Source organism: Vespa velutina, chromosome 7 (genome assembly GCF_912470025.1).
Source record: "Vespa velutina chromosome 7, iVesVel2.1, whole genome shotgun sequence".
Taxonomy (NCBI): domain Eukaryota; kingdom Metazoa; phylum Arthropoda; class Insecta; order Hymenoptera; family Vespidae; genus Vespa; species Vespa velutina.
The window spans coordinates 1,597,501-1,613,434 of NC_062194.1; the positions used below are offsets into that span (position 1 = coordinate 1,597,501).

Sequence of the window (15,934 nt, forward strand, 5' to 3'; positions counted from 1 at the left end):
CACTATGCTTTCGTGCGCGATGTTCACGTGTTGCTCTCGTTTCCGGTGACACTCGACGGCCCGGAAAGGATCGACGAACACTTTGACATTAACGTTAGAGAGGAACTAGTTCGAGTACTTTCATCATTCTTAATTACTGAAAAATAAAAAAAGAGAGAAAGAAGAAGTAGAAGAAAGACCTAGAAGAAGTAAAGTGTAGGAATATTTTTTTTTTATTTTTTTATTTTTTTATTTTTTAATTACTTCTTTCTTCTCTTTTATTTTAAATCACGTACCTTTATTTTCTTTTTATTTATTTATTTATTTATTTATTTATTTTAGTCTTCTCTTTTTCTCATTTTTTTTTTCTTTTCTTTTCTTCTGATTAAAACCCATAGTAAGGTTAACAATCAATTAGCTAACAAGACAAATTATGACGGAAGTAAATAAATAGAGAACAAAAAAAAATATGTTCGTTTTTCGAACATTTATACCCAGCGAAAATTGTTTCGCGCTGCTTTTTATATATTTTTTTTTTTTGTTTTTTTTTTTTTTTTGTAATTTATCGCTAATTGTATCTACCCCGTTAGGGAATCTTTTTCCTTTCTTTTTTTTTTTTTTTGTTTTCTTTTTCTTATATTTCTTTCTGGTTTTCGTCATCGAGATAAAATTCATAAAGTTAGTAACCCCAGTTGAATAACAAGGTGCGATATATTAACGGAAATAAAATTAAAAAGGAAAAAAGAAGAATTGGTTTTTTTCTCTTTTCAAACGTCTAGCCTGCGAAAATTTTTTTACATTGTTTTATATATATATATATATATATATATATATATATATATATTTTTTTTTTTTTATTCATCATCCGATCGTATGTATCCTTGTTAGGGGGCTAACTACGAGAGCGTGCAAATTTTATTGCTAAAGGAGTATATCATATTTTTCAAATCAAAAATAACGACTATGTGAAAATTTTTTTACATTTTATTTTCTTCCTCTCTCTCTCTCTCTCTCTCTCTCTCTTTCTCCCTTCCTCTCTCTCTCTCTCTCTCTCTCTCTCTCTCTCTCTCTCTTTTTTCTCCTCCCCTAAGAACGAGTTATTACTTGAAATATTGGAACGAAATAATATCAATCCGAGTTATGAATTCCGTTGCGTTTCCTATGGCACAAAGGGAACAAAGTGATTTTAATGTCAACTAAAAGGCGAATTACTCTATTCTTTTCTGCGAATTATAAAGGAACGTTCACTTCGAGTGAGATCGTAGAGGACATATTACATAAATGACTCGTTTACTTTATGAGAAATGTAGAAAAGAAGAAAATGTCAACAACAACAACAACAACAACAACAACAATAACAGCAACAACAATGCAAACTTATATTTTTCTCAGTTACATCAACAAAAAGCTATCATATCACTTTGCCTCTATCCTTACCCTCATTCCCATCCCTAACTTCATCCTTCACCTACCCAAGTCCTTTTCAACGGAACAAAATTACACCCAGTGAATTTAACCCTTTGAACTGTGAGAACTGTACGAGTTTTATAAATGTTAACCATTCTACGTGTAATTACAACCAAATGAGCGAATAGTAACGTGATAAAATACGAAGACCAGACATAAATTAACAAAGCTACAACCACGCTTACGCCAACGTCTACTATGACGTAAAATTCTAAACATTATATAATGTCTATACTTATGCGTATACACGTATGCATACAGACAGACATACATACATACATACATACATACATACATACATACATAAATAGATACATACATATATACATACATATATACATACATACATATATATATATATATATATTACAGCAGATTGTCGAGACCAAAGTATGACATAAATGTAGCACGTTGTTCGTATTCAAAGGATTAACGACGACGAAAATATACGACAAATTCTATTATCATAGAGACACGATAAAATCCTTTTTCTAACATTCATTTGTACAAGAGTTGATTATTATTCTTTCGAAAAATAAAAAACGTGAAATCTATTAAATTGACGAAAATTTTTTGATGAACGAGAAAATGAAAAAAAAAAAAAAAAAAAAGAAAAAAGAAAGAAAAAGAAAAGAAAAAAATGACTCCTCTTCCATCATATTCGATCGACGAGCGAATATAGGCTGAAGCGGAAAAAAAAATTTTCCAATGATTTTCACACAATTTCAATGTTACACTTATTCGACACATCTTTTTTCTTTTTTTTTTTTTTCTTTTTCTTTTTTTTTTTTTTCTTGAGATAATTTGATCTTTTTCGGATTGTAAAATTAACTAAGGCCTAAAAACTTTCAGTATGTTTTAAGAAAACTTTTTGGTTCACCTTGTATAAGGAAGAGATAATTAGTGGAAAGTTTCTTTGGGCAATTATTTAGCAAATGATTAATGAATGTAACATAAACTTTAGAACAAAAGAGAGAGACAGAGACGGAGTGTGAGAGACAGAGAGAGAGAGAGAGAGAGAGAGAGAGAGAGAGAGAGAGAGAGGGAGATAGAAAGAGAGAGATAAATGAAAATAAGGGAAAAGTTGAAAGAAAGAAAAAAAGAAAAAAGGAAAAATAGAAGATAAAAAGAAAGGAAGAAAGAAAGAAAGGAAAGAACTTGCGATGATACCGTCTGCAACTTTAATCTCTCGAGCCATTTCCCGGTGTGAAATTTCGACGAGAGATAATGATAACGAGAGAGAGTGAAAGAGAAAGAGAGAGAACGAGAGAGAACGAGAAAACTCTTCAAGTTAGAAAATAGAAAGATAAAGAGAAAGAGGAGAATAGAGAAAACGATCCTTGAAAGTGAATGATGGTGGCTCGTTAGCGAACAGATCGATCGAAAAATATCAAGTTGAAATCGAACAATGTCAAAAAGCGAGAAAGCGAGAAAAGGGAGATAGAAAAATAGATAAAAAGTAAATCAAACTTCTATTATATTAAATTTCAAACGATATCATCAAACAAAAAGTGCTGATAATGAGCAGTTAACAAAGTGATAAGAGAAAAAAAATTTCAAGAGTAAAAAGAGAGATAAAGGATGACTGGGACGAAAAAAATATATTATTTCAAAGGGAAATAAAAAAAGAAAAAAATTATAAAGGAAGCAAAAGAGAGAGAGAGAGAGAGAGAGAGAGAGAGAGAGAGAGAGAGAAAGAGAACAAAAAATTATTTCAAATGGAATAACTGACAAGGCTGACCTCAAATTGGATGTGTTATCCTTTCGTGGTCGAGAAAATCGAGCGAGTTTCGGTTTATCGAATGTGCTTAAAGTGCGAACGAAAATTAGATAGATAGAAAGAGAGAGAGAGAGAGAGAGAGAGAGAGAGAGAGAGAGAGAGAGAGAGAGAGAGAGAGAGAGAGAGAGAGAGAAAGAGAGAATGAGTAAGAGAGAGAGAGATAGTGGATTCGATTAGAACACCCTGCAACCGAGTCGACTTATGCAAACGACTCCTGCTGGATTTACCGTTCATGCGAAATCACTACCACCCCCTTTTCACTCACCCCCATTTACAAGGCAGGGTGTCTGCTATCGACAGATCCTCGCACGATAAGCGGCTCATCTTGGAAAACAAATGGGGGAGCTCTGTAAAAAGTATATGTATGGATATGGCTATATATACGTATATGTATATGTACATATATCTATGTCCATGTTTATGCATTTCTCTATGTATGTTTGTATATATATATATATATATGTGTGTGTATGTCTACTAACATCGGTTAGCCAATGTATTTGTGTCTGTGTTTGGTATCTTCGTAAAGTGTGAATGAAAATCTTTTAACTATTAATGGAATCCTTAAGACGACGATATTAAAACTTTCTAACAAAATGATCTTTAATTCGTCTTGCAAAAAGTAGATAAATAAATAAATAAATAAATAAATAAATAAATAAATAAAAAATAATTCTCTAAATAATTCTAATAATTCTCTTCAATTAATTAAACGATTCGTGATGAATTAAAAATGTAATAATAATAATAATAATAATAATAATAATAATAATAATAATAATAATAATACAAATAATAAAAAAAAAAAAGAGAGAGAAAAGGAAAAAGGAAACGTTTTCGAAGCTCTTTTTGTAAACGTAAAACGTGGAACGATCTAACTTTAAACGACAAGTTTGCAATAACCCGACGTTTAAAAGAGCAACGTTAACACGAATCAAAGTATCAAAAGAGTAAGGTACAAACGAAAAGGAAGAAGCGAAAGGCCCGTTGAGGAAAGATATGACACTCGAGAGCGCACGTTCGACCACGAGATCTCGATGCAACGAGAGAGAAAAAAAGAGAGAGAGAGAGACAGAGACAGAGAGAGAGAGATATGCGCTTGCTATTGCAAAGAACTGCCGCCGCGCTTATGCTCATAGGCGCGGAATACGAAAATGGGAGAAAAAAATTTCTTTAAAATCGTGAAATATTATTCACGTAGAATTTCTCTCTCTCTCTCCCGAATTAAAAATAAAAAACTTATCATCTCGCTATCATTTCGAATCACGTTCCGCGCGATGCTTAATATTTAATTAAAAAATTAAATTAAATTGGATTGGAATTGAATTTTAAAGATAAATTAAATAGGATCGATAAGATAAAAATTTTTTGTTTTTTTTTTTTTGTTTTTTTTCTTTCTTTTTTTTAATTAAATCATCCTTAAAATTAAAACCGAGAGAAAAGATTTCTCTTATTAAAACAAACAAAAAAAACAAAAACAAAATAATGCATAACGAATTATTTTTGTTTTGTTTAGTTTTTTCTTCCAATCAAAATTCCCACGCTTTTGCGCATAGGAGAAGAACAATTCGTTAGGATTCTTTTTTTTTTCTTTTCTATTCTTTTTTACATAGATATCTATTCCCAGTTCATTCCTTTTATAAACGAGTTAACGAGAAGAAGAAAGATCGACACGTTTTACCCGGTAAAACCCGATAGGAGAAAGATAACAAATGACGACGAAAAGGCCATCATTCTTTCTTTCATTGCATCCCAATAAAAAGAGAAAAAGAAGCATACATATATATATATATATATATATATATGTAGATAGACAGAGAGAGAAAGAAAAAAAACCTTTTAAACATCCTTTTCCATGGGATTCTCGTGAATTTCACGATCTTGCAATGTGCCATCACCTTACCCTCCTCCTCCTCCCCCGCTCTTATATTTACATTGCAAATGAAATTTCATTTCCACTTTTCATTCCTCTAAGTGGTCAGCGTCTGACTTAATATCAATGTTCTCTATCCTTTTTCATTTTTCTTCTTCTTCTTCTTATTCTTCTTCTATCTTGACAAAGAGTCTCTCTCTCTCTCTCTCTCTCTCTCTCTCTCTCTATCTATCTATCTATCTATCTCTTTCTATCTTGTTCAACAATACTCCTCTTTTTATTTCTATCTCTATCTTCGAAGGACGACGCAATGCGTAGGCGTTCATCGTTCATCGAAACAGACAGAGATAGAAAGAAAAGATCGGGGGAAGGAAGTAAGGGGTGACTTTCGTCGAGAGGACGAAAATAGGCCAGCACGAATCTTTCCATCGATTTGCGATGTCTCGTATTGTTAGACCCTTCAAAATATATATATGCCTGGATCTATTTCTCTCTTGTATACAACATGATTTTCTTTCATCCCTTTATCCTTAAATTTTCTTTTCAGCTACATTTTACTGGTCATTGTAAAGAACTTATCTAAAATAACCTACATACATACATACATACATACATATATATGTATGTGCGTGTTTGTGTGTCTATTATACGATTCTAAGCTTATTTTATTTTTTTACTCGCCCTTGTCCTATATATCATACTTTTTTTCCCCCATATTATGCCTTTTATTCTAAAATAATCTCATTGAATAGCACGAGATTCAAATTAAAATGTCCATTTTCACTAACTTAACGTTCGTTCCCTGACAATCTTTCAGAATCTTCATCTTTCTCTTTTCGCCTTATATTAAATATTTCATAAACGTACCATACGAAATAACCAAAGACCGACTTTATCTTTAGATTAAACCGTCCTAATATCTTAAAGTAATACTGCACGTCGTTATTTTAATAGAAATAGCAAGCTGAAGCATGAAATTCTATTATAACGGCATCGAAATTCTAATTTCGATGGTTTAACGAGACTGAAAATAACGAGGTTCATATAACCAAGACTAGTTTTTGTTTCAAAGAGGAATATACCTCAAAAGTAGATTTTATTTTCTTTCGTTTTGTTTTTTTTTTTTTTTTTTCCTTTAGCCCTTCTCCCCAACCCCTTCCCCTCATCATATTTTCCTCTAGTAAAATATTCTTGGAAAAATTCTTATATATTCCTTATTCCATCATCCCTTTTTCTACCAAGATTATTTTGAATGAGTTTACGTATGGCTCATTACGGTTACGCACAACTTTATATAATTATTCATACGATTATAAAAGTTAAGAGGAAACAAAATGAAATATTATAATAAAATTAATCGTACGCAAGATATTCTTCCATTTATATTCTAATATTAATTTACATATTTTTGTCGTTACATATCATATCTCCCGCTATGTTATCATAGAACGGTATACAAAAAAAAAAAAAAAAAAAAAAAAAAAAAAAAAAGTCTAAACGATTGATCTAATTTTATAGATAAAATAATTAATAATAATACTTGTCCCAAATAAGATTATAAAGTGGAAAAACGTGAAAAAAAAGAAAATATATAATGGTAGAGTATCGTATTAAATTAAAAAAAAAAAAAAAAATCTAATATTTATCTACAAATGAATCATCATTGTTTCAACGTCACCTGTTTGTTAAAACTTCAAAATTATATTTGTAAATGCATTATAATAATATAATATTATCGATTAATTAATATAAAAGAAAATAATAATTATTAACGATTAGAATAATACCATCTGTTTGATATCCATCTGTAAAATATTCTAACAGAATAATCTATACGATATAAAATAACACGAGTTAAAACAAGAGATGAAAAGATAGATTGGATAGTTTAAATATTCATGAATCTTGTCCATCAAAAGACAAAGAAGATAACATGCACTTGAAATATATCGCTATATATAATCTATATACCAACATACATATACATATACATATACATATATATATAACTAACACAAGAATCGATATGTTCGAAAAGTCTATAAATTCATAGGATATACCGTTCGTTATCTTAATACCGAATATTGTGGAAAATTAATTAACGTTGGCGTGCCGTTGCATACGATAATTAATTAAGACGAACCCATCTTCCTGTCGGACGGAAGAACGGGCTAAAAACAAAAAGCACCCTGCTGTGTGAGTGAGTGAGAGAGAGAGAGAGAGAGAGAGAGAGAGAGAGAGAGAGAGAGAGAGAGACAGAGAGAGAGAGAGAGAGAGAGAGAGAGAGAGAGAGAGAGAGAGAGAGAGAGAGAGAGAGAGAGAGAGAGAGAGAGAGAGAGAGAGAGAGAGAGAGAGAGGGAAGGATGCTAACAGCAAAATCATTTGCCCATTTTGCCTTTAAGACTGTAGAAATTAACCAAGCGCGCACTCATTTTCTCTCACACACACACACACACACACACACATATACGCATGCATACGTATATACTTACATATGTATGTATGTATTACGTATGCACACACACGCACACACATACATACACTCGTTACATAGTTAAATTCACTTACCAAAATTCCTCGAAGAAAATTTTCCTTCTCCTACACTCTCATAATTCTCACTTTATTTTTTTCCAGGTAAGGAAAAAATAAAGATAAACTTTGTTATCTCTTTATTACCAATCTTAAATATCTTCTTCGAAATGCATATGTAAAGTATTTTAATTATATATACCATGGAAACTTTTTGACGTCATTTTAATCTCGTATATTTCTTTAAAACCCATATATATATATATATATATGAAGAAGAAAACTATTAAAAAGAAACTTTGAATCTAACATAAAAGTAGATATAAATGCACTTACGAACACGAACTGATATATACGTTTTACTAAAACGTACTAATGCGTCTTCTCGTCCTTTTTCGCTCGTATAATATACATAATAAACTTTGCACGATGACGTATAAGCAATGAAAACAAAGAGAATGAGAGAAAGAGAGCAACATATAGCAGACAAACGACGACGACATATGTATGTCCTTTACGATGTTCACTATACCGATTGAATGCGTGCCAAAATAAACGACGTTGATCGATTAATGTCATTCACCTTTTACCACTCGTAAATCACACTACGCCAATGGCAACAACATTGTATTCTCAATCTTTCTTTTTCTTTTTCTTTTTTTTTTTTTTTTTCTTTTTTTTTTTCCTTTATCCCACAGGAAAAATCAAATGACCGATAATGAAAGTAATTTATTAACGAAATTATCCGTAAAACGAGAGAAAAATACTCTCTCTTATTCTCTTTCTCTCTCTCTCTTTGATTGGAAATACACGTAACGTCAATTACAAAATATTAAAACGAAGGAATAAACTCTATAGAAGGCAAATAAAGCGAATAATTAACAGATAATCGATCCATTCCTCTCTTTCTCTCTTTCTATATATATGTATATATATATCTTATTGGTTGTCTATCAGCAGGTGTTTCTTTCTGTCTTTTTCCCTCTCATTAAGCACCCTTCAAGCACAAGTGTCTATCTGAACGCGATAGAAGTTGCATTCGTTTTTGCATTTGGATGCATACAAGAAAACCGCTAGCTTTTCCACGACTCACCTACATAAACGAGTGAGAGAGAGAGAGAGAGAGAGACAGACAGAGAAAGAGATATGCACACAGAAAAAGAGAGAAAAATAGAGAGAGAGAGAGAGAGAGAGAAAAAGATAGAGGGAACAAATACATACGTATTATATGAAAAAGAAGACATTTTCTATCGCGTGGATGAGTTAGTCGCGAGCTACGCGTACACACTCTTTGAAATGGCAAAACAATCGGCGTTTATTCTCTGTGCTTTTCAGCATCCAACTGACACAGCTCGTTCCCACAGAATTCCGCGGTATTTCCGCCTTGCCTTCCAACCAAACGGATGCAATCGTGCGAAAGAGTAAAACGTATTCGACTAATTCTACCTCCATATAATACATACAGTTACATACATACATACAGATATATATATATATATATGTGTGTGTGTGTGTATATACGTAGGTACGTACGTATCTATAATATAATATCATCGTACGTAATAATAGCCCAAAGAGATATCGGAGGTTCATTCTCACGGATATATTTTTCCAATCAAAACCATACCCCATTTCATTTATACAATCGACCCATAAAACGATTTCAAATGGATTTAACGATAATGACCGAGATAAAAAGGAATAAGATCTATGGGGAATCCTACGTATGTATTAATAATTAAAAATTATATTATAATTGTATTATTGTTATCGTTGTTATTATTATTCTTATGAATGGGATATACTTTGTTTATTTACTATACCATTAGAACGTTTATATGTATATAATATGTATCATTTTAATATTAATAATTAAAATGATACAAAAGGTGTCTCGTTTTTTTTTTAATCATCCTTCAAAAATGATAATAACTACCAAAAAGAAAATTGTATTATCATTATTATTATTATTATTATTATTATTATTATTATTATTATTATTATTATAATAAATAAGACACCCCGTATTGTACCATTAGATTTAACATTAATAATTAAAAGTTCACTTGGATGAAATTATAATCGAAAGTAAAAATCTTTCTCGATGAATTTATAAATGCATCGAGCGGAATATGAAATTCGACAGAAAGCTTTTTTCCTACATTTTTTTCATATCCTAAATGCATACGTGTTGTTTAGAGCCATCAAAAAGTTCCCACCAACGAAACTCGATTTTCCATTCGCGATCAATTCGACATATGTCTATACCTTTCCTTCTGTTTCTATATTTCTTTATATTCCTTTGTTTCCTTTTTCCTTTTCTTTTTATTTTTTTATTTCCTTTCAAGAGACCTTAGCAAAACAAAGAAACAATTCTGTAAGCAAATATACATACCATCATGTTTATTCTCTCGTTTTCTTAAGTAACTTCAATCTCTATATGATTTCTAAACTCATTGTTATTTTTAAACCACGGCAATTAGATTTTTTAAATTTACGAAAGGAAGAAAAAAAATGAAAAAAAAAGAAAAGAATTTTCACTTTTAATGCTTACGTAATTTATATTGCAAATAAAATATTCCTGTTTAGGAACTATATATATATATATATATATATATATATATATATATATATATATATATATATATATATATATATCTTACGGGTAACAATTTGTTACGTAAATATGTATGTCTACATAATTTAGACGTAAAATATTTTATACAAATACACACACACACAAACACAAATACAAAATACACATAATAAAGTAACATTAAAAATAAATATCTCTTCGTACAATTCAGTTAAAAAATAAAAATTGAATCAGTTAAAAATTGGTTAAAAAAAAATAAAAAAAAAGAGAAAAAGAAAAAAAGGAAGAAAGAAATCCTCCTGGAACTTTGAATAATAAATAATAAATAAATAAATAAATAAATAAAAAAAAAAAAAAAAAAAAAAAACAAGAGAGAGAAAAGAAAAAGAAAAAGAAAGAACGAGAAAAGATAAAAAGATAAAAAGAATAATAAAAGAAAAAGAAAATCGATTGTAACTAACTAAACGAGCAAGTTTCGAGAAATAATTGGCTTTTGCAATTATTCATCGCACACAAAATTATCTACGCTTGGTGGATCATGCTTTTTAATCGATTCCACTGGCAAAAATAGATAAAAGGATCAACCTGGTTAAAGTGAGAAAATATTGGACGATTCTATATAAAATACTGATGATCTAGCTAAAAGATTTAAACTGGCATCGAACAACAACCAACATTTTATTAATTCACAGGGGCGACAACGTTTATTAACTCTTTCGAGTTAAATTTTCACATTAAATTCACGAACGAATATCAAATTTTTTTTGCTAGTAATAATAAAATACATTATAAAAGTTGTCTATTACGATATCATTGATATATAAATTAATGATAATTATTTTGAAAATTTATAAATAATAATTCTGGATGACTTACTGCTGTCTTCACTCTTTTTTCTCCATAAAAAAAAAAAAAAAAAAGAAAAAAAAAGAAAAAGCAAAAAAGAATGTGATTTAATATTAAGAAAGAAAGAAAGAAAGAAAGAAGAATTAATTTAACGAAAAATAAAAACAAAAAATACGGGATAAAATCGTACTTCTCTGACATATAAAATATCATCTATTCTGGGGAAAAAGAAGAAGAAGAAGAAGAAGAAGAAGAAGAAGAAGAAAAAAAGAAAAAAACGAAGAAAGAAAAAAAGAGAGAAAATATCCAAGGATATTCTCAAGGACGTAGCCGATAAAACTATTCCCCGTGATACAAAATGGCCAATGGGTGGTTATGTAGTAGTAATAATAGTACATAGTAGTAAGCGTAGAAAATATATATTTCTAGACATTTATGAGGGGTTAAAGGAAGTTAGTTGGTTCAAGAATGTCCTTCTTCGATCGTTGAGTCACAGACGGTGATTCATCGAATCAGTGGAAACGTAAACACACGTGATATTATAAGAACGTAAGAACATATGTAGGTATGAGTGAACGTGGAAAACGTTATATTCACTTTGTCTTTCTCGGTATATATAATGTATATATATATATACATATATTATATATATATATATGTATGTACATATATAGATAAAGGAAAGAAAAGGCACATAACATAAGTATAACATAGAGCTTGGCAAGAGACAAAAGATTATACGTGTATTTAGTGTAACATAGCTCGTACACATACATACATACATACATACATATATACATGTATATATATATATATATATATATATATATATATATATATATATATATATTACCCGTAGTTTCTTTCATGGAAGGAACGATTGTTGGGTACAATGAACGAAGCGCTTGAAACAGCTGATCGTATAGCGATAGCATAGCTCGGACTATTACAAATATCCTCTATCTTCGAGAAACCATCATCTCTAAAATCTCCATTTTATTTCTTGAAATAAAAGATATTGGTATTTCTAATTGAAGAAAAAATTTTTATTATCACGTTTATTACGTGATGAAACGATTGATACATTAATCATGATCGATCAATGTTTTCAGATAATTTTATTCACAAACTTTTAGATCCAATAGAAAAATTTATGATCGCTTCTGACGTACAAATGTTTGTGTGGCTTTCTGAAAGAAAAAAAAAAAAAAAAAAAAAAAAAACAAAGATAATAGCTGTTTTTATTGGTCAACAAATTTTCTTTTCTTTCTTTTTTTTTTTTTTGTTTTTTGTTTTTTTTCTTTTTCGTCGGAGAAAAACCGACTTAGCCAATCTTTATTATGAACTTTCAATTATTTTATTATAATCCTTAACCATTCATCATTGATATATCTCCCTCGATCCTATCGGGACAATTTATAGAAATGATCTATAGAAACGATCTATAGAAATTTACGGTACGATAACTCTAAGAACGTATCGTATATCACATAAAGAATTTTCCAAGTTACTTGGAAAATGTTGTATTGGTTCACAATTCAACCTTATTCCAAAGATAATCTTCCAGAGTGCGTTATATACTAGGACAAAGTTTCTATGGCCAAACCACCGACAGCTGGCATTTGACAGTGACATAAAAAGGAATAAAGAGAAAAATCAATAAAAGTGTATCTAGAAAGGGCGAAGAAAAAAAAAAAAAAGAAAAAGAAAAAAACGCACAACGAACTGAAAAGAATTCTCAAAGTTATATCAAGTTAATTAGATTTGACAATCGGATAGAGCGATCAACGTCAAGAGCATTATATAAAATGGATTTAATATCATCTTACGTTAATTATATTAATACGTAATTCCAATTATGATCGATATCTCATATACATATACATATACATATACATATACATATACATATATATATATATATATATATTTTATATATACATATATTAATGTCGATTTTAAATCGTTCAACGTTAATCGATTAAAATATATAAAATTGCATGCAAAAATTATGGTAAAACAAGAAGGAAGTATAGAATCAAACCTGTTTCTTTAACGGCGTAGCATATTCATCTCTGCTTCTCTCGAACCTTTCGAACTTGAAACTATTACTCCTGTATAGTTCGTTATCACTCTGTTGTCTTCTACAGAGTCTCCTGGTGAATGCCCGTGGCCGGCATGGCGCACATTCGGAGGCGAGCTCCCAGTGCAAGTGCAACATCGCGAGCTCGGCCGTGCACCTGGCCATCGCGCAACCAGCACGTCTAACACGATATTTAACTCGTTTTATACGTCCTTCGGTTTGTGGTTTATGAGAGCATGGTCGAGTTCCAGCGACGCTATCCTCATCGTCCTCGTCAACGTTCTCTGCGGTTTTTCCGCATTCGCAGGTTGCGCGACTAGCCGTTGCTGTACGGCGTGTCGTGATCATCATCATCCTTGGCTCGTGGGAGCAAGGCCTTGATTGCTCGTCGCAGTCGCACTCGCACGGCGCCTCGCCGCCGTCTGTACGATTCTGCTCGACAACTGAGCTCGATGATCTCTCTTGTTGTTGTGACATTCCTACAGTTATCGATTGCTGTTGTTGTTGTTGTTGTTGTTGTTGTTGTTGTTGTTGTTGTTGTTGACTTGTTTGACTCGAGGAGCCAGCTAAAGGAGATGAAGTTCCTACACGACGTTGTTGCTGTTGTTGAGGGACAGTACCATTGCCTGTGTGTCGACAAGGTCTCTCCGCACATTCGCATCTGAAAATAAGTCAAATGTTATTTTATATATATATATATATTACTTTATAAAAACTGTAATAAAATTTTATAAGAGGTTCTTTTTTTTTTTTGTGAAGAAGAGTACGAAACAAGAGCCGTTAATAACGACTCTTATCAATCTCAATTTGGACCATTAACAAAAGCACTTCAATCATCATAAAAAATTTGCCAAAATATATCACGTATCATTTTACGTATCATTAGCACAGAATGTCGATATGCGCGCACATAGAGACACAAGTGATAAAGGGAGAGAACACCCGCGCGCATGCACATGTTCCTACACATATACGCGCGCGCGCGCGCACACACACGCATACATACATACATACGCACACAGCAGCAGATATGTACACGCTCGACAGGTCCTTTAAGCCGCTTCACGCTCGGAACGAGCGAGACAAAATTTCGGATTTCAACCCTCAACATGCCGGATATATATATCTTCATGGTCTGATGCACGCGCACTTGCGTGTTCCTCCCTTGTGAACGTAAAACTCCACGAGTTTTATAAAGGCCTCATTATGACAATGAGTACTCTTATTTTCTTTAAGACGACTTTTGTTTGAATATTCGAGGACAATGGATTCTTTCATCAGAAAAAAAAAAGAAAAAAAAAAAAAAAAAAAATAGAAAATAAAAAAAAGAAATCACAGTCAAATGTAAGGAAAAAACTATGGAGAACAGCACGATTATAAAATGTTCTCGTATCGACGCGAAAAAGTTCACGAGAATGTAGCAGCTGATCGGAAGCAGTCCTTAAACGTATCATTGTGTATCCTTACGCGCGAAATCACAAATATACAGAAGGACAATATCAATCAATATTTATCCGAAATTTCTACGAATGAACAAAAAAAAAAAGGAGAAATAATTAAATGTACGTATAATTATCAAATGACATATACGTAGACTATTAAAATTACAATTAACGTTGAAACTTTTAATATTATAATAATACAAACGTGTAGTTAATTGTTATGCTCTATAAGAAAAAAAAAAAAAATGAAATATGAGAAAAAGGAAAATAATGCCCTGCTTAAGACATATATATATAGAAAAAAAAAAAAAAAATATATATATATATATATCAGTTCTCACCTTCTGACCCTCCGCGAAGATCCAGCAGCGCGGGATGCGTGTGGACAGGATTGCAACTCGTTTGGACAGTCGCAGTTGCCTATTACCGATTGCTGTTGTTGCTGCTGCTGTTGTCTCGTACGACGAACCCTTATTAATACCGGATGTACCGGACACGGTTGCACTTGACAAGCACATACTATCGTTTGCGGACCCCGTGATCTTCGTGATCCACTGGCACCACGCTTCGCGCGTTGGTCCACGTGCAACTGACATGGTTGCACGGGGCAGCCGCAGCGTCCTACGCCACTGCGACGCCCGACACCTTGTACACGTCTCCAGACCCGCTCCATTCAACGACCGGCGTGCGACTGACAATCTTACGCCCCATACCATTCGCTCGGAACCATTTCGGTTAACTTCGGTAAGTTTCGGTTAACGTTCGACTCCTCCTCGAACTCGACGTTTTAAAGTAGGGATGAGAACTCGATGAGCTGTCAAACTCGTTACATCTGTACGACGACGATTAAGATTATTCTCTTCTATTTTTTCGTTAGATATTAAAATCAAAGGATCTAATAATAAGATCGTATTATTTATAAATATATCGGAAATAAATCGGGAAAACTTTCGTTTAATATCTTCATAGAATTCTTCAATTTTTTCTTTTCTTTTTTTTTTTTTTTTTTTTTTTTTTTTTTTTTTTTTGATATACGTAAGTACAAAATGATGAAAGTGAACGTGTGTATTTTTTATTTCTTACTTCGATCGAAATCAATTTTTTATAAACGAATGTCATGTATATTTCTGCCTCGTATGATGTCTCTTTCAAAGTGTTATTTTTTAATGGCTGGCTTTTATTAATGGATATTTTTTTTTCTTTCAGTTTATTTTTTTTTTTTTTTTTTTTCTTTTTTTCTTTTTTTTTCACGAATACGTATGTATGTATGTATATTTGGTGTTATACATATTGTATAACTAAAGTGAGTTATTCTGAAATATAGAAAGAATATCAAAGG

General features: G+C 31.5%; 1 protein-coding gene across 2 annotated transcripts in view; it reads right to left on the reverse strand.

Annotated features, from left to right (window-relative positions):
• LOC124950734 (dual specificity protein kinase splA) overlaps window positions 1–15,830 on the reverse strand; it is a 183,996-nt gene extending 168,166 nt beyond the window's left edge. For both annotated transcript variants that reach the window (XR_007101426.1, XM_047497911.1), the window contains exons 1-2: window positions 14,937–15,830; window positions 13,115–13,814 (exon numbers count right to left, since the gene is read on the reverse strand). Coding sequence is in view for 1 of the 2 variants with exons in the window: in XM_047497911.1 (XP_047353867.1) it covers window positions 13,115–13,814; window positions 14,937–15,268 (1,032 nt within the window). In the remaining variant the exon portion in view is untranslated. The remainder of the gene's footprint in view (window positions 1–13,114; window positions 13,815–14,936) is intronic.
• Between the last annotated feature and the right edge of the window lie 104 nt (window positions 15,831–15,934).